Genomic DNA, 18,571 nt, shown 5'->3' on the forward strand with positions numbered 1-18,571 from the left:
CCGTACCTGATTATTTCTGACCTCCAGCGCACCTCTTCCCACGCTCTCACCCTTTCTTTTGGCTGAAACAATGTTGCAGCATTATTTGACTGTTATCCTTCTCTCCCCCCCTCCCCGCCCCAATGATTTTCTTTCGCAATTTTTTTTACTCTTCTTGTTTGAACAGATGCCGCTGCCTCCCGCTGCCTCCCGTCCTCTGGGATCCGCCATAATGTCTGGTACAATGCTGCAACAGTTAACTACATTAATGCTAAAAGTGCAGCCCAGCCAGTTCCTTCCAGCAAGCGACTTCAAACGATGTATATCACTTCCTCCGGAAAATTTGTAGTCTTTGGTCCAACTTTAGTTATGAATGGGTTTATGAAAGAGGGAGCCCCATGACCGTGTTCACCTCTCGGTGCAACATTCCCCTCTACATTTAAGCTTTCTAAGCACAGTCTTATGTTGTCTGGTCATTAATCGAAACCTAAATTATACCAAGAACATGAAATACCACGCAAAACAATGGAGTAAAGATCACTTTAACTGATCTTCTAATTTTCAAGGGCATGAATCAAAATTTGCTGAAAGGAGGTATGTGTAAAGCAATACTCTCGAGAGCAGGAGTGCAGTTGTTTAATGTAAATAAGAAGGTGGCTCACAGTTCCCAAACGTGCCAGCATTACACAGGTTAGACCGTAACGAGTTTCACAGACTCTCGTCACCTTAAACCCCAGGCAACAATGAAACAAGGCATGTCAGTTTCTGGTGGTACATGTTTAAGATTAACATAATACTTATTTAAAGGTTTGATAAACTTTTTTTGTGCAACAAACGACTGACTCAGAGTGCAAAAGTGCAATAGGGTTTTTTTTTTGTTTTTTTTTATTGTGCATGATGATAAAAATTCTGTTTCGATTGAAGGTTTATTCAAAAGTTAGCCATAGCTTATGAGAAAAAAAAATCAAATTAACATTCAACAAGTTCTCCAGACATTAAAAAAAAACAACAACAGGGAAGTTAGACGTGAATTCCTGTTACATACATGAAATAATCAAAACATATTTTGAATTTTGACATTTGAATAATGTTTAGCTGCTAGTCAGAGGCACACCAAGTCATTGTTGGTAAAGAGATATCAACAGTGTAACTCAAATGCGGGATTGTCCAACATTTTCTCTTGAAGATAGGTATTTGTTGATATATAAAGTATATGTCCAGCGTCTTCTTGATGCTGTATGAAAATACAAAGATAATGCTCTCATGTTTCTAGCTTGCGATATTTATTCCGTGTCCTGTTTTGTCATAACAGATACCAACCATTACACTTTTTCTTAATTTTGTTCTTCCACTGCAGCATCGTAGGTAGATATCGAGTGGACTCCGCAGCATCCGCGTATAATAACACCCACTTCAAAACGCGCAGTTTTACACCGTTCCTCCTTTATTGCAGCCCCGCCCTGAAATCAGTCGATCAAATTCAACATCCACACACCAGCGCTTGACCAATCAGAGTGCGCTGGGGGTGGTCTCGAGACGGTGGTCCGTGAGGGCAGCAGCCAATCAGCGTCTCGGGCTGCGTGAACAAAGGCTGCGCGTCAGCGAGCGTTGGTCGCTTGAATGGAACATTATTCATGTCCACGCTGGGCTCATTTAAGGAGGCACGACGAGGCGACATAGCGGAATTTCGATTTAGAAAAAACAAACAAACAAAAAAACTGCACGAATTGTTCTCCGTCTCTTATGTTTGAGTGAGGAGACTAAAAGAAGGTATGAGGGGATGGCTTGATATTCACGAAGACGAAGCACAAGCCGCTAACCCTATTAGCAAAGCCGGCGAGTGTAGTACTATGGCCAGCTGTCCGTCCGCCTTGAGCCCCTCTGCTAATTCATTGATAAAGCTGACAAGTCTTGCTCAGTGAACTTGCAAGCTTTGCTTTCAGCCGCGGTAAAACTTGACATTAGGGGAAACTATTTCTATCACTATTTTTTTGTTTGCTTTCTCTGACTAGCCACTCCAAAGTGTTACAAGACAAAAAAAAGGGCGCCAAAATAGGGGGGAATTGTCGTCTAAAGCCTGACGAGTTCGAGGAATTGTCATTAAGGGTGACATCAAGCGTGTTCGAAAAGCTCCATCACTGCTTTTTTTTTTTTTTTTTTTTTTTTTTTTTTTTTTTTTTAAACCACACCACCACCCCGCATCCTGAAGTCTGTTCAATACACACCCACCGCCCAGGCAGGCAGCCGCCCCTAAACGACGCTTCTCGCCTGACCGAGCCCATTAGAGCGTAGAGGAAGAGGGAGGAGGCGGTGGGCTGCTCTTCTACTATACCCGATGTGCTGAGGGTTGCTGTTTTACTTCGCTGCCGCCTTCGAAGCAGCTCAGTCCCTCCTCTTCTCTCCTAATCCTAAAGTGTCATCTCCGGATCTTAAAGTGCCAATATATTTATTTCTCGATCGGCCAAATCGGTTTTTTTTTGTGTGGCCACAACGCTACCGGAAACGTCACTTTACGGCGATTAGGAGAGAAGTTTAAAGCCTCCCCAGCTGCTTGCTGCTCAGGAGACGCCAATCCTCGAAGGTGCCCACCCGAGACCTCGCCTTTTTTGCCACCTTCATTTAATTAGCGTGGAAGTTAACGTTGACTCTCAGCCAAGTTGGATCGACCTCGTCCGCCCGGCATCATGACTCGAAGATCCTGTGCCATTTACGCCACCGGGATCGTGTGCGCTCATCTGCTGATCGTCGGGATCGCCCTGCTCGTAGCTCAAGTCTTCCAAACAATGATTCACAGCCGGCTAAAGCAGGTGAGTCGCTCTCCTCTTGCCTTCGCAATGCCATCTCGTTTCTCTCGATGCTCTCTTTTTATTGTTCCTGTCAACTGCTTCGACCTTTTCTTTGCGACCAAGCATGTCCGATGTGTTCCATCCGCAGTGTGCACCCACCGGGTCGGTAAGCAGGGGGTGGCTCCAGCCGGCGTTTGTAAATGCTGCTTTTACCTCTAAAGCTAGGCTATTGCATTTGACATGTGTGGATTCATGTGATTTTATTTTTCATTTGTGCTGCATTTTGCAGTTCGATCTAAGCCCATCCCTCTATTAATTCCCCCGCAACGTCCGGGGCTGTGAAATGTTCCAAGTGCCGTTACATGGTAGCTTGCAGCATCCATTAAGACTACAACTTAACCCTGTACGTTTAAATCTGTGCTAGAATCGCAATCCATCATAACCCCAAGAGGAGGAGTTGGTCAGCGGGTCGGCTGCATTCCCCATGACCTTACCCCGCTTACCAGCTACGGGTCCCCCCCCCCCCCCCCTTTTAAATCCCATCACCTACAGCCTAACAGCGTTGACGCGATGTGCCGTCACTGCAGTGACCGCAGTGTATGTGGCTCCTATTGCCTGATGAAAATGTTCGTACTGGACAGCAACGGCTTGACCCGGTGGCACATTTCTGTCCGCGGAGGGGATAACGGGATGACTTGGTGCTCAGTGATGGGGGAGGGGTGGTGGCGGCCGTGGTGGTGATGGTTGTGTCAGGTCGTGAGGAACCTGGGGGAAGGGGAGTGAGCTGAAGGAGTTCCCCCAACTTTCTAGTGTAGGAGCGGGTTACGAGGGGAGAAGCAGTTTTTTTCCCCCGTTGTTGCCAAATGTTCTTCAAATCGAAAGAAAATGATTTGAAAGATTTTTGGAGTGATAAAAAAAAATATATATATATATAGATGAAGAAATTAAAGTGTGACGATCCTCCTGAAGAAAAACCAAGAAACTGAAGCGGCCACCCGGTGCTGTGGCAGCCTGCAGGGTGAACGTAGGGGGTTAGTAGGGGGGTTTGTTGGCACCTGACACCCCATTCCACTCAGACCCGTTTTAAAAATGCTTCACATTCCTCTGACTGACATCAGTCGCTTTGCTGGATGCTGTGCACCATTCTGGAAACCCTCTTGCTTGTGCGCGACGCCTGCTCTCTCTTTTTCTCTCCTCTCAGCTGAAGGGAAAGAGCCAAGAGCTGCAGACCCTAATAGTTCAAGTAGGGGTCTTGCAAACGGCGTCACTCACCGGCAGTTTCCCCCTCCTGGAGTTAAGATTTAGGTCTAGGTCTCATTTATGTCCCTTTTCGACTCACAGCAGCGTCCCGAATTAGACAAATTTGTCAAAGTTCACCGAGCGGGGCCGTGGGGGGCGGCTTTAATTCCGATGTGACTGTTGATTACATGAACTGACAGCAAAGCTAATCCCCCTTTGCCACAGTCTTCCCAATGAATTAGCAGGACCCAGGCGCACGGAGCAGATTCCAAAAAAATCAACCTAATCTGATGTCGGGAGTGCGGCTCCCTGTAATGATGGCACAGCCCAGTTGTTTGGAACAACTCTAAAGACGCCTCCAGGGCATAGACTTATTGTCAGACAGGTTGAGTGTGAAGGAGAATGCGACTAAACCATTTGAGAAACTTGTCAGTCTTCTTTGCCTCGAGGGCCCGATATTTACGCCTGGACACGACGTTGAAGCGCGTCTGCGTGTCACATGTGTCGGTGATTTAAAAAAAAAGAAGAAAAAATACTGATAATCGTAGAAATGCGTTGTTTTTTTTTTTTCCATCGGTGCGCTCCCACAGTTTACAATAAGAAATATTTTGACATTTGGAGAGGTATGGAACCCTTGCGCGTGAACACAACAGTATTTCTAAGCCGGACCTGTGTCACTGACATGCAGCCTTTGATGGTTGACGTGTTTGAAATGGGCTTTATGTTCTGTTTCTATGTTATTTGGTCTTTGTGCATGTGAGGACTTAGCCTCGCCTAAAGTTGTTTGACTAAGGTTTGGTTCATCCGTCTTTAGTCACGCGGCTTGTATTTTGATTGCGCTGTGGGGAAAAAAATGTTTCGTGACAGATCAAGGTTTTATCCTGTAGATAAAGAAAATTTAGGTCATTCAATGAAGGTCTTTCAAAGGCCTTTTACTCAAGGTTGGAAAGCAGACCATGCCAGATGCTTGAAGGGCAAGGCCAGACACGCCACAAACTACTTTGTTTTCTATTTGAATAGGACAAATACAACCCGTTGTGAACATGCTTGAGACCGAGTGTCACTTTCACTCTTTTGGTCCAGTTTCAGCTCTTAATTAAGAAGCAGAACAGTCAAGACTCCAGAGAATCGATGATTAAATACCGCAAGTCAGATCAAGTTGTTTCGCGTGTCCTCTCTTGCTATGTTTTCTCCTTTTCTGTTGTTATTACACAGCTGTAACCTGTGATGCCATATTCATTTCTGCAAAGTGGGTGTAATGTGTTGACACCGGACTGGAATTTAAGATAATCTGTTGCAACAAGGGAGCATTTTGATTCTCACAAGAAATGACGCAAAATGACGCAGAAGACTCGACATTTTTTTTTTTTTTTAACAAAGTGCTATTAGCCAATGGAAGAACTAAGGTGAGAATTAAATATAGTTATAATTTCAATTTAAGTTGTTGTTGTTTTTAAATATATGGTCTTAAAATGAAAGTCACAGAAATGAACCTGGAAGATTTTGCTCCGTTTTGCAAATCCCCTCCTCACCTTTCTCTGTTCGCTCAGTCACAAGTATTCATTTTGGTGAATCTATGTAATGATCTAAAATGGGGCGTATTGTAAAGCAGCAACATAAACACTTGTGCGGAGCCTTAAATGCGAAGGTTAGACGTTTGGGTATATGCCAAACAGGAAGTTCCTGCCACACCCTCGGCCATAGGAGAAGCCTCGTTAGCGTGGAGGACTTTGTAAAGCTTCTCTCCTCTCGAGCTTGACGTGCAAAGGGCACCGCAGGAAGTCGTCCATTTGGCCGCGTCCAACTGTAAAAATACCCTTGGAGAATGGAAGAAGCCGCTTGTTTTTCCTGGCCCTCTTGGTGCCCTCGGTTAACATTCCGTCTGTTGTCATTCATCTACTCAAATGGTCTGGCTAAAGGTTACCGTTGCTCGTGTTTTGACATGTTGCAACCAGGCTTATGTCACACATGCCAGCGCTGCCTCTACCTCTGATGCTCTCGGCGGGCTTTTCACACGGTCACAGTGAAAAGTTTGTTAAACCACAGCCGCCTTTGCAGCTTTGTGTGTTGACTCTGCCCCACACGGATTGAATAGAACACTTGAGTTGATGTCCTTGTTGTACCTGACGGTGTTGTACTGCACATGCTGCTGGCGCTAAGGCACCCTCTCGCTTGCCGCCCGCCGGTGGACCGAGTCAACTGAGCGTGGGCTCGTAATTACAGGCGTTCTCGTTCCGATTTTCACATATTCAGACCTGTTCTCTGGTGTGTTAACGTTTATGCAAGCCCACGAACCAAGAGCGGGTTTTGGGAGACTCGGCTGTGACTCCTCGTGTCTGTTTTGACAGGCTTCAGTTTACACTGTCTTACTCCAAGTTTCTTTTTTTTTTTATCTTTCTCCCTTGTCAATAGGAGATAACGTTGACGGAGAAGAGCCAAATGTTCGAGGCGTGGAAGAACCCCCCACCCCCTGTTTACATGGAGTACTACTTCTTCAACGTGACCAATCCGGTGGAGTTCTTGGCCGGAGGCAAGGCGGCGGTGAAGCAGATCGGACCCTACACTTACAGGTGCAGTGAGGACCTCACCGGCGGCAGCTGTTAATGTGTGTTATTACGTACCGTGGTGGAAATCACTGGGCTGGCGTTGCGTTCGAGAGTGTCCTCAGGAAAGGTCATCCTAGGTCTTGACGCATCCGGCAGGGTTTTTTTGTTATCGACTGCGGTGATGAAATTTCAAACAGGAGACATCTGGACCAACGGCAATCTGTGTCTTCTCTCCGACAGGGAATACAGGCCGCGGGAAAATGTGACTTTCCTGGAGAACGGCACCAAGGTCTACGCCCTCAACCCCAAATCCTTTGTGTTTGTGCGCGAGAAGTCCGTAGGCGACCCCGAGGTGGACATTGTGAGGACCATCAACATCCCCTACGTGGTAAGCCGTGCGTGCGCCGCAGGACAACCTCATTGTGGCTCGGAGCCGCCAGTTTCTGGGTCGGATGCACACTTGTCACATAATCGGCACGTCGCAGTGTCGGCAGTGTTACTTTACCCAACGCAGCGGGCCCCAGTCTGTGACGTGAAGATGCGAGGCTGTCGTGTTTGGGTTGGAAAGCTGAAAGGGGGTGATTTTGATGTGCCGTCTGTCTTGCAGCTGGTTTCAACTCTCTCCACTGCGCTTGAATGTGGCCCCCGTGACGCAGGGCCAGAACTCGCAGGTTTTTATCAACAAAAAAAACCTGCGAGTTCTGAATGTAGCCTTATTTTATGTGTTAACTTGTATCACCGATGTTCAAGTCACTCAAGGACATTTAAGTAACTTGAACATACAAAATGGATTGATCGGACGATCGAAGGCTGAACGGTGTCTGTGTCCTCGCTTTGTCTCCTCCCTCTTCAGGCTGTGATGAACGAGCTCCACTCCTACAACTTCCTACTGCGAACCTTTGTGTCGGCGTACATGAACAGTCTGGGCGTCGACCTGTTCCTGACTAGGACGGTCCACGAGTACCTGTGGGGCTTCAAACACCCCCTCCTCGCAAAGATCCACAAACTGAGGCCCGAAGTGGACGAGTATTTCGGGCTGATGTGGAAGGTAAGCACGGCCACGTGTGCCTTTACTGCTCAAATCGGGGGGGGGAGTGGAGGATGAAAGTCATGTGCTGTGTTGGTTCCTTGAGCAACAGTTGAGCGAGGGCTTGTGTGGTTGCTTGGCATAACAGAAGTGAGATTCCCCTTCGTGCTGATGGAAGATGCTTTACGCTTCCTGTTTACGCAGCAACGTCTGCAGCTTGCTGACAACGTCAGTCTTGTGACTCACAGCGCTGCACGGGCGTGATGGCTCAGCTGATAAAGGCTACACTGGAAACCATTGCTCGTGAATTTTAGAATTTTTCTTGCTTCGTCTGGTGGGTTTTCCCGCTGGAGGTAATTAAAGCGATTGCCTTAAACGAACCGCAGTCGCTCCTCGGCGTCCCAAATTACAGGAAAAAGAAATTTTGCTCCGTGTGAAATGAGCAGTAGATGGAAAACAATCGCGCCCTGTCCGGGTCTTGCCCTCCTGCGCCTTGCTTACTCACCGTGCGTTCAATTTGGTGCGTGCAAATTTCATAAGCGCAGCAGTCATTTCAGCTGAAGGTGGCCTCTCATATTAGTCACGTCCTTGTTTGGTCCGAGGCCCGGTCAGTGCAATCTGCACCAGATGCTGCTGATTCATTTGACCCCTGGGATTGCGCAAAAGCTAAATAATCGCAACAAGAAAACTTAGAAAAACCTCTCAAGTGCGGCTAAGAGGTTTTTACGCTCTCATGAGGTGGTTTTTCAGAAGTGTCAGTATGCCTTGTGCCTGGCTCCGCGGCTTTGGTCTGAACCTCTGTGTCTGTTCGCCTTTTCTCAGAAAAATGGCACCCACGAGGGAGAGTTTGTGTTCCACACAGGAGAACAGAACTACTTGGATTACGGCAAGATCGACACTTGGAACGGCTTGAGGTGAGGACACGCCGGTGCTGAGGCACAGCTCTTCCCTTAAGAGATAGCAAATTGTTTTGGGTCTTTTTTTTTTTGCCGTCAGTCATGGTATTCACGTAACGAACTCGAAAGTCCGAAAGACTTAAAAACTCTAGAGTTTATCTATGGTATACGTTCTGGAGAAATGTTTCAGTCAAAGTGTACAGACATTAAAAACACAAGTACGCCTGGTTTATTTTTGTTGTCCTCTTCCAACAATAGGGAGATGTCATGGTGGTCCTCGAAACAGAGCAACATGATCAATGGCACCGACGGCGCCGTCTTCCACCCTCTGATAAACAGGAACGAGCTCCTCTACATCTTCGCCGCGGACCTCTGCAGGTACGCACGTCGCTTCCTCGGGCGGAGATGCAAAACATTTGTTTGCAGGGAAATCGTCTCGATGGGCCGTGACGTACAAACGCCGCCGGCGTTCCCGTTTGCAACTTAAGTCACATGTAAACCATTCCGTCGATAAGGAAGGGGGGGATACAACTCTGACCTTGCAGATAAGACTGCGCACCGGATGCTGCTCTCCGTTCTCCAAGGACGCATCCCCTGCTTTTCATTTGATTCAATCATTCCCCGACCGCTCCTCCTGTGTTTTTTTTTTTTTTTTTTAAATCATTCGTTCCCGAGTCGTCACTCCTGGAAACACAATCGTTTATTTTTATTTTTCGATTTCGATCAGGTCCATCCATCTTGCCTACGTGAACGACGTGGAGGTGAAAGGCATCCAGGCGTACCGCTTCGCGCCCCCCAACGACGTGCTCATGAGCCCCAAGGAAAATCCCACCAACGAGGGCTTCTGCGTGCCGGCCGGCGACTGCCTCGGCACCGGGGTGCTTAAAGTCAGCGTTTGTCGAGAAGGTGAGAGAGGCCGCGTAAACCCTCGAGCGCTCCCCCCCCCCCCTCCCCCGCCGCCGCCTCACCCCAACCCTGCTACCACTTGTGACCTGACCCCCTTTTCCCTCTCGCTGGCTCCTAAACCCATTCCCTGTGACCCCCCCACCTCCCCCCCCGCCAAATGCCCTTTCAGTCAGGGACCGAGTCCCTTGCCTGGTGTTTGACATGCTCCCCGTGTTTGAGCACGGCGGCTTTGCTCAATACGTTGTTCAATGATTAACTGGTGTCGACTGTGTGCCGAGGCCGTGTGTGGTGTTTGATGGCGGTCATTGAGTGGAGTCTGATTGTTCCCATACGGCAATCGGCTCCGAGGCGGGCCTCGCGAGGACGGCGTATCTGCGGCTGCCGTGACCAAAATGAACTGAATGCACTGAACTCCTCATTAGAGGCTGTGTTTCATTTTCATTTTCATTTTTTTTTTTTTTTTCTTCTCGCGTTCGTGGCGACCGAAGAGGAGAGAAGGCACGGTGAGGGGCTGGTGTCAGAGCCGCGCACTGTATGGGCAGAGGCTGTCGTAGAAGCTGATTGGCTGCCCGCATCAGCTCCTCTGACTCATGCGAAGCAGCATGCCTTGACTGGATGGATTTATGGGATGCTGAATGCAGAAGCCAATCAAAGCGCAGCTCTGTGGTCATGTGCCGAGTGGTGTCATTGTGAGACGGCGCGTGTTGTGGTGGGGGGGGGGGGGGGGGAGGAGGGGTGGGGAGGGAGAGCAGCCGGAAGCCCCTAAATGATTCAAACACCGTCGGAGCCGCTGCTGTTTGACGCAAAAAAGGAAATCCGTGTCCTTTAGATGGGTCTTTCTTTTATAATACCGCAGTATTATTTATTATACTACATGCAATCCTGCGGACTGCTCCTTGTTTTATGATAGAATTGTTCCTATTCAGGGTCAGGGTTATTGCCAGTGTGACGCGGAGGTACCGCGTGTAAACCTTCACATTTGCAAGCTTCTGAAAATGACATGAACGTCAATGAGCTGGAAATTGAGAAAGACACGGAATTAAAGTGCAGTCACGTGCACATCCGGCCGTCAGCAGCCCTACTAAAGATTTCACATTGACGGGAAGGAAATGCAAAAGCACAGGTGTGTCCTTCGTCTTATTGCCACAATGTGACCTTAAGGAAGCACCGGTTCACCACGTCGACTGTCAAACCCTCTGCGAGTCACTCTGGTATCTAATCTCACGTTTCTCTCTGCACGCGTGTTTTCCCACCTCCTGCAGTTCAGCACAAGTCGCCTCCGTATCTGATTCCTCATGTCTTTATCTTCGTTTCTGTTTGTTTGTTTGCTTTTTTTCCCCCCTCCTCCGTCAAGGCGCTCCCGTCGTGGTGTCGTTCCCCCACTTCTATCAGGCCGACCCGAAGTACATCAACGCCGTCGACGGGCTCAACCCCAACAAGGAAGAGCACGAGACGTACCTTGACCTGCAGCCGGTAGGAATTATGACTCGTCGCGGAAGCGTGCGGAGAAAATCTTGAGCCGTATCGGCTCGTGACATTTTCTTTATCTCTGGCAATTGGAAATGATCACTCAGTGAGTCACTGTGCTTGTTTTGATCACTTGACCTCGTTTCAGAGAGAGCGCCTGAAAAGTGTTTTGTTTACATTGTCAATTTGAAGGTATCACTAGTGATAATATCTTATCCACCTAATTCACTTTGCATTCCGTTACATTGTACGGATATAAGACAAGAGTGCAAGGTGTATTTGGCAACGAGCAGTCCTTTCATTTTGTCAGTGTTTGAACTGAAAAAGGACACTGGAAGGAGAAAAAAAATCTAGTTTGGACTCAACCTATGAATATAATGACTATTTATTTATTTATTTTTCCAAAGGAATTTTATTTTTACATTTTACATTTGTTTTCCTTTATAGACCACAGGTGTTCCCATCCGCGCCTGCAAGAGGGCCCAGATCAATGTCATTGTGAAGAGAGTGCCCGGATTCCCGTGAGTTGAACTTTGCTGCACTGTGACCCACTTTGCTGTTGTCACACTGTGTCCCCATTCCGGCCACATGTTGAGACAGATGTCTGCCCCCACCCCCACCCCCACCACCCCCACCACCCCCACCTCCTCCGCTAACCCTCCGTGTCTCCGCCACCGCAGGAAAACCAGGTTCCTCAACGAGACCATTTTCCCCGTCATGTTCGTCAACGAGGTGAGGTCTCCGACCGGACGGAGCGCTCTGCACCAAATCCTATGAAAAATAATGGGGTCAAAAATAGATGATCTCTCTCACTCACTCACTCACTCTCTCTCTCTCTCTCTGTCTCTATCCCTCTGTAACAGACGGCCACTATTGATGATGACTCAGCGTCCCAGATGAGAACGCTGCTCCTGATTGTCACGGTCATGTCCAACTTCCCCCTGCTAATTGTGGGCCTGGGCATCATCCTGCTGCTGGTGCTTGTCGTCTTGTTCTGCCGCAACCGTCAGAAGAAGGTAGGTTCTGCCCCTGCTGGTGTGTGTCGTTAGTGCACAGTTTGCCTGGTGTGAAGTGTGAGCAGCCCACTGACATTAGCCCCCGTCCCCCAGAGGGATAGAAGCCTAGACTAATGATTTAAAAAAAAAAAAAAAAAATGTAGACGGCATTAATCTTTCAGTTAGATGTTATGGGTCAAAAGCTTTAGTGTATCGTTTTAATTTTTGTGTTTTTGTTTGTTTGTTTGTTTGTTTTTTTTTTTCAAAGTTTGACAGCCTTCTTTGGTTGAATTTTCAGCATGGTTAACAGTTTCCTGTGCTGCTGCACGGTTAACACTGAGGCTGCATGTGTGCGCAACTAACTCATTGCATGACTACACTTTGCGAAAAACAATGTTGGCCTGTGCAACTGTTTTTTTCACTACTCTGTATCAAATGTGCATCCGTGTTCCTAACCAGCTTATGACGAGCGCATGAACGTCTCTGCCGCGAAGGTTAGCCGCGTAGCCTCGCAGCCGCGTAGCCTCGCAGCCGCGTAGCCTCGCAGCCGCGTAGCCTCGTAGCCTCGTAGCCTCGCAAAGAGCACTGAACTCGAGGAACGATGATGAGAACATGTTCACCTCTTATCTCCAGCGGCGCGGGGGCGTCGACCTGAACTGTGAATGAACTGGACTGTGATCGGAATAGTCCAGTTCATTTGTGTAATAAAACTAGTCTGAAATTCTGCGCATTGGATGAGGAGATTTCATGTCCGTCCGTGGCATTGATCTTCTCATCTAAGACAAGTGTTAGAATTGAGCTCCCCGAAGCTCAGACCTTTGGTTTTCAGCGTCGTGAAATGTTTACAATTTGCGTAATTGCAATTTGAAGACAAGATGTATTAACCATGTTCTAATTTTAATTTTCTGTAACCCCCCCCTTTTTTCCTTTTCTGTTTTAGAATGAAGTAAAACGTATTGATTTTACTGAAGCTTTTCATTCTTTTACTGTAAGTCTTAATTTTTGCCTTGTTTGCTATTCTTCTTTGGTTTAATTTGTTATCCATCCATCTCTGATATTATCATTTTGCCATTAATTATCCTTACGGGTCACTATTTTGTATTTTGTTGGTTTGTTCTTGTTTCTTAAAATTTCTCATCTCATAATGTAAATGCATTCATTTGCCATTCAGTTAACGTTGTGTGCGGTGATGTCTTCGTAAAATAATGCATATTTCTAGATCAATGTGGTTCATGGTGGACATCTCAGTATATGCATACATACATACATATATATATTATTATTATTTTAAGCAAAGCCCCATTTGATTATCATATTTACCGTCCGGGTTAAATTTCTAAAGCTTTGTTTGAACATCTGTGCCACTGCGGTGGTTTCCAACTAACGCCCTCTCCCTTCTCCTTCTCTCCGACCAGACGGCAAAAGACGACACGGCCTACACGCAGGTCAGCGACAAAACCGATGAGCCGTCGCAAACGCCGGCCGCCACCCAGCCGACCAAGAACGGCTCTTATATCGCCATGTCTCCAGTGGAGGCCCTGAAGTGTTGATAGTGGTCCCGACCTCCCATCCCCCCCCACCGCTCCCCCCCCCCAACCCCCCCCACCGTCCCCTAGTTGCTGAGGGATGGGTGTTACATTACTACGGGTGGCGCTATACACACAGTGTGCTCCTTTTCACGTATTCCAAGGTAGTGGTTGGGGGTGGGGGTGGGGCTAAATACCAACGGCATGCCACCTGCTGCTGAGCCCCTCTTAAGACTTTCTTAGCCCCTCCCCCTGCCGCCCCCACTACTGTCACTCAAACTCCCCTTGCTTTCTTTCTGAGTTGGTCCCCTTAAAACAGTACAAGGACACTCTGGACTGTGGGGGGTCCAGCTAGGACCAATCCTAATACTCCACCCCCCCCCCCCACCCAAATTCTCCCCCGTGGCCACAGATGTATGTGGACGTATGAACTGTGCGGGGGCGGGGCTTAAACAGGCCACTGCTGTTGGGTGTCGTCGCCCGTTTCCCGCCCATCAGTGTTGCCTGAGAAATAAACTTGAAGCCTACAGATTAAAAAAAAATAAAAAATACAAATTATACAAATATATATATATATATATATATATATATATATATTAATGAAATAGAATGATGAGTATCAAAATCCCAGTGAACAGGAACACTGAGTTCTGTGGTTCAGAGGATGAAATGGTTTTGTCAAAAGTGGATTCAACATATCGTTTGGTTTGAGAAAAAAACAAAAGGGAGGAGCAGAAGAAACTGTCTGAGCCAAACTAGTTCTTTTTTTGTTTTTATGGCACTCCCCCCCCCCACCCCACCCCACCCACCACCACAACCACAACCCAAACGACACACAAACACGCACGCAAGAGTGCGTTCGCAGCCTTCACCCTCCTCGAGTGCCCTGATTGGATGGACGACCGGCGGCTGCGTTTTGTTGGGGTTTTTTTTTTTCTCGACGCGGCCGCCAGCGTCATGCGACACCTGGAATACTTGCAATTCTGACCTTCCTCGTCACAATGTGACCCGCCTCCCCCCCCCCCTACCCCAACCCCCTCTTTACGTTCCCCACAACACTAGTATTCCAACGATCCGCCACATTTCCTGAGACAGCGATTGGTTCACCCACTCAGCTGTGACGTTTCTGACGGTAGCTTCAGAGATCTCGCACCTCGTAGGATGCACCACGGAACAAAATGGGGAAGAACACACACACACACACACACACAGACACACACACACACAACTTACAAGGGAGACTTGAACCTGCTTTCTTGCCTTACAACATTTCAGCGTCTTCTGTGTCCACGTTTCAAAATGAGCCGGAAGTCTCGTCACCGTTGTACATACACAGCTCCATCCAAAGGGGACGGGGCGTCGGGGCGCCTCCGACCCAATCCAGCGGACTCGTACTCGCGTTTGTGCCGCCAGACACCCAACCACTTTCCACAGTTTGTCAAGTGAGCCTGCACGTCTACACTGATATTTACAGTAAAACGGAAAGAAAAGCACAATTTGGATTGCTCGAACCAGTCCACTCACGCAAGGCTACCAGGTGTTTTCCTCCTCCTTCTTTTTTTTTTTTTGGTCCTATTATTTCATACAGCAAATCTATCAAAGACACTGACAAGTGCCCTGACTTAAAAAAAAAAGAAAAAAAAAGAAGAAGTGGAACCGATGCTGTGAAGTCATCGAGCTTGCCAAGGAGCTAAAAAAAGGAGAAGACAAAAGACAGCACTTGAGTCACTGTTTGTCTTACGTTTTTTTTGTGTTTTCTTTTCCGTGGCGAGTCAGTGGTCGCCGCTGATGGGATGTGAATTTTTAAGACCGCACTACTGTCAACGAGGCGAGAGAAGAAAAAAAAAGAAATCCCTGCACTTTGCCTGGATACCGTGCCCTATGTGTTTTGTCGTCCTTGTTTGTCGTCCTGTTCAGGTGGTCCGTCTGTTCGACGCATTTCAACCGTTTGATGTTCACTCGTGGTGGAGGTGGAGGAGGAGGTGGAGGAGGAGGTGGTGGAGGAGGAGCAGGCGCAGGATGCTGTGACATCCACGCGCCTCTGTCGTCTTGAGTTTCTTCTTCTTTTTTAACCACAGCGAGTGTCTTCTTTTTTGATATACTTTTTTTGTATTTTTGTTATTGCTGCTGAAAAAAGAAAAATGACAGACCACAACCTACGGACTTGTATTTTGCAGCTGTGGTATTGACCGTACTGTGCTCGCTTCGGGTCGACCCGCAGGCCTGAAACCCTTTTGACAGCTTCCCGGTGTCGGCGACCGATCCACCTCTTCTTTCCGACACCCCTCGAGCACAAGATGCAAAGCGCCAAAGCTTTTCTGCCATTTACTGAACTTAGCAGTTGTTACTCGTATATTTTTTGTTTGTTTGTTTTTTACTCAAACTTTTGTGACGCTGTGTACAAGCGTCGGTCGCATTGAAGCTGAATCGCATCGCGCATATCCTCTGGTGTTATCACGGGGCGACTGAACCCAGCAGTTAGCTAAAAAAAAAAAAAAAAAATGGGGGCGCGGGGGCAAAGCCATATCACTCCTTGGATCGGTGTCGGAAGTATTTTGAAATTCAAATTCAAACCCGATGGACATCGTTGGCCAAAAAACAATAAAATGAACTAGAATGAAAAATGCTGACTGGAGAGCTGATCCGCAGCTGCTGCGCTAATCAGCGAGCCGTCGTCCACCGCCGCTGTTTGACTTGGGCGACGCCGACCTTTGAGTCAGACGGTTCAGGCCTATCGGCTCGTCCCTGCTCAACCAAAGATAACCCCCGATAGATCTGCTGCCCTCCTCCCCCCCCCACCCGCCCCGGCGCTGTGTTTACTCTCCCCGGTGATAACGGCTGTGCCACTAAACCACCCGCTAACTTTTCTACTTTGTAAAATCCACTTTTGATTTTTTTTTTAATTATTTTTATTTTTTTTTCAATCGTGCCACACCAGTCTAATGTGAAGTATTGGCGGTGGTCTTGTCAAAGTGATCGGAGGTGCGTCAACATCAAGGCAAACTTTAAAAGAAAGAAAGGACAGTACAAGTGAGCGGTTCTGATGCACGTTGCTCTTTGTCACCTGGTGCAAAAGCAAACAGAGGTGATCGGTGCTCCCTGTGAGCAAATCTCAGTATTATTTAAGACGGAGCAATACTGGACTGTATGAATACATTTGAGTTTGTTTTACCTGATTATTATTTTTTGTTTTGTTTTTTACAAGGGGCCACATGATATTTATGTATCTCTGTTAGTTTGACCTCTTTAGGGTTGCTTCCCTTTTTTTTTCCTTTTTTTTTTTTTTTTTTTTTTTTGTAAAGTTCAGCACATTTAATTTCCGATCATTTCATTTTTGTGGAACTCTAAGAAAATATAAGGACAAAGTGTAAAGGTTGATTTAGAGTGTTTCTGAATGTTTGGTTAAAGATTGTTTGTGTCAGATTTATTTGAGAAGTTGTGTTCAAGAAAACTATTTGTGGAGCCAATGCACCGTTTTTTTCTGTTTTTTTTTTTTTTTCTTTTGTCCAACTGGAGTGATGTTAATTATTTTGGACTGGAAGGCTGATTATCTTAAGGATTGAGTAAAGTGAAGCATTTTGCCATGTGACCTAGTATCTAGATGAATGAAGCCCTCCTTCAGGGATGAGCACTTGTGCCATACCAACCCCCCCCCCCCCCCTCCCACACACACACTTTTTTTATTATTATTATTCTGTTTCTCCTTAAATTGCTCTTCGGCTTGATAGCCACACTTTGACGGTCTGAAGTCACTAACAGACTTTTTTCCTCTTCGTATAAATGCTAATTTGTTTTGCTGCTGACGATGACAATCCCGCTTGTCATGGAAGGTGCAAAATGAATTCAGAGTAATATCCATTTTTAGTTTTGATAATTTACACTGCACAGATGTTTCTACAGTGCTTTTGTAAACATTTCTAGTGTATTTGCAAAAAAAATAAAAGTTGCAGCTCATGCAAAACTGCTCACAGTCTCCTGCTGTTTGTGTGGAACGTAAAAGAAACGTAATAGCTGTGTGCCGTTGAAAAGTCCAACTTGAAGGTGTAAAATAACAAGAGGAACACCTCACTAAATCAAATGATGAATCTTTCAAGCAAATGGATTACCGGGCATCCGTTTTTATTGTTTTGAGTCCTTCCTCTGCTGCCCCAGTGGCAATGAATCAGAAACTTCTGTGTCGGTAGCCAGTGAAAGGTGGGGTAGCCCGGGGGAGTAGTTTGAAATGCAGGCTCACTGAAAAGAATGTAAGAGGTACAAGTGCGATAAACTGGTTGTTTACCAAAACGCAAGACATCAGCCTTTAAGCATGGAGCCGCGGCACTCCCTCCTCGTGGAGGAGTGTCTTCCCGACAAAAGTCCACAGCTTTTCCAGTCATGTTATGAGAGTTCCTCTAAGGAATTTGGATCCACTCTCTCACGCTAGCTTTTCCAAGACATTGCAATGTTTTACAAGTACTGCGTTTGTTATTTCTTTGAGATGCAATCCATTATCATATACACTACCAGTTAAAGGTTTGGATGCATACATGACTATACTACATTATACTACTTATGGAATATGGATTAAACAAAAAAAGTGTGCAATAACGCAAGCAAGTTTTATATTTTAGATGATCTAGAACAGCCACGCTTCATTTAAAATAGATATAACATATTATATTTAGATTTTTTTTTTTTTTTTTCTCCTGCCACATTTATCCACATGTCTTGGTCCTAATGTCCTCAGTGTATCTACAGCGTAGAAACGAGTTAAGATAAAGAAGAAACAGGTGTGTCCAAACTTTTGACTGGTAGTGTAGGTGTGCAAGTTTTACAGCTTTGGAAAGAAGCAACAGTATTTCTCAAGGGCTTGATACTAACCTTGAGACATAAGAAACAAACCCAGTGGCTTTATGTAAGCAGATATGTACACCCACCAACACCCAAACTCACCCATTGGCTGCAAATGGGACAATAGCAGAAGGCAGTTAGGCCTATTTTTTGAGGAGAGAGAATCCATTGTTCACCTCCAGCGGGTGGTCTTACTGTTGAGGCGCTGGGGGGGGGGTTGGTGCCAATGAAGACTACGTGAACAAAAAGCGCTTGATGCAACTGACCAGTTTCTGGTCAGTTTTGGTCAAGCTGCTCTTCGTGAGGTTTCCAGAGTTCATCACACGCTCTTTCAGCTTTGTTTCCCCTTTGCTAACCCCCTTCCTCTATCTTGT

General features: G+C 46.7%; 1 protein-coding gene across 2 annotated transcripts; it reads left to right on the forward strand.

The window, feature by feature from the left end:
* The first annotated feature begins 2,252 nt into the window (after positions 1-2,252).
* On the forward strand, positions 2,253-14,172 carry scarb2a (scavenger receptor class B, member 2a). 2 transcript variants are annotated; one of them, XM_076025784.1, is made up of 13 exons: positions 2,253-2,786; positions 6,417-6,574; positions 6,791-6,938; positions 7,404-7,598; positions 8,400-8,491; positions 8,732-8,851; positions 9,201-9,379; positions 10,734-10,852; positions 11,294-11,367; positions 11,527-11,578; positions 11,710-11,862; positions 12,782-12,829; positions 13,257-14,172. In XM_076025784.1, exons 1-13 carry the CDS (start codon positions 2,664-2,666, stop codon positions 13,389-13,391), a joined length of 1,596 nt encoding a protein of 531 aa, XP_075881899.1. In that variant the 5' UTR covers positions 2,253-2,663; the 3' UTR covers positions 13,392-14,172. The 2 variants fall into 2 exon arrangements, with proteins under 2 accessions (XP_075881899.1, XP_075881900.1); XM_076025785.1 differs by lacking the exon at positions 12,782-12,829.
* The last annotated feature ends 4,399 nt before the right edge of the window (positions 14,173-18,571 follow it).

Source organism: Nelusetta ayraudi, unplaced genomic scaffold (assembly GCF_046127955.1).
Source record: "Nelusetta ayraudi isolate G7.1 ecotype Tasmania unplaced genomic scaffold, CSIRO-AGI_Nayr_v1 ptg000018l, whole genome shotgun sequence".
Classification (NCBI taxonomy): Eukaryota; Metazoa; Chordata; class Actinopteri; order Tetraodontiformes; family Monacanthidae; genus Nelusetta; species Nelusetta ayraudi.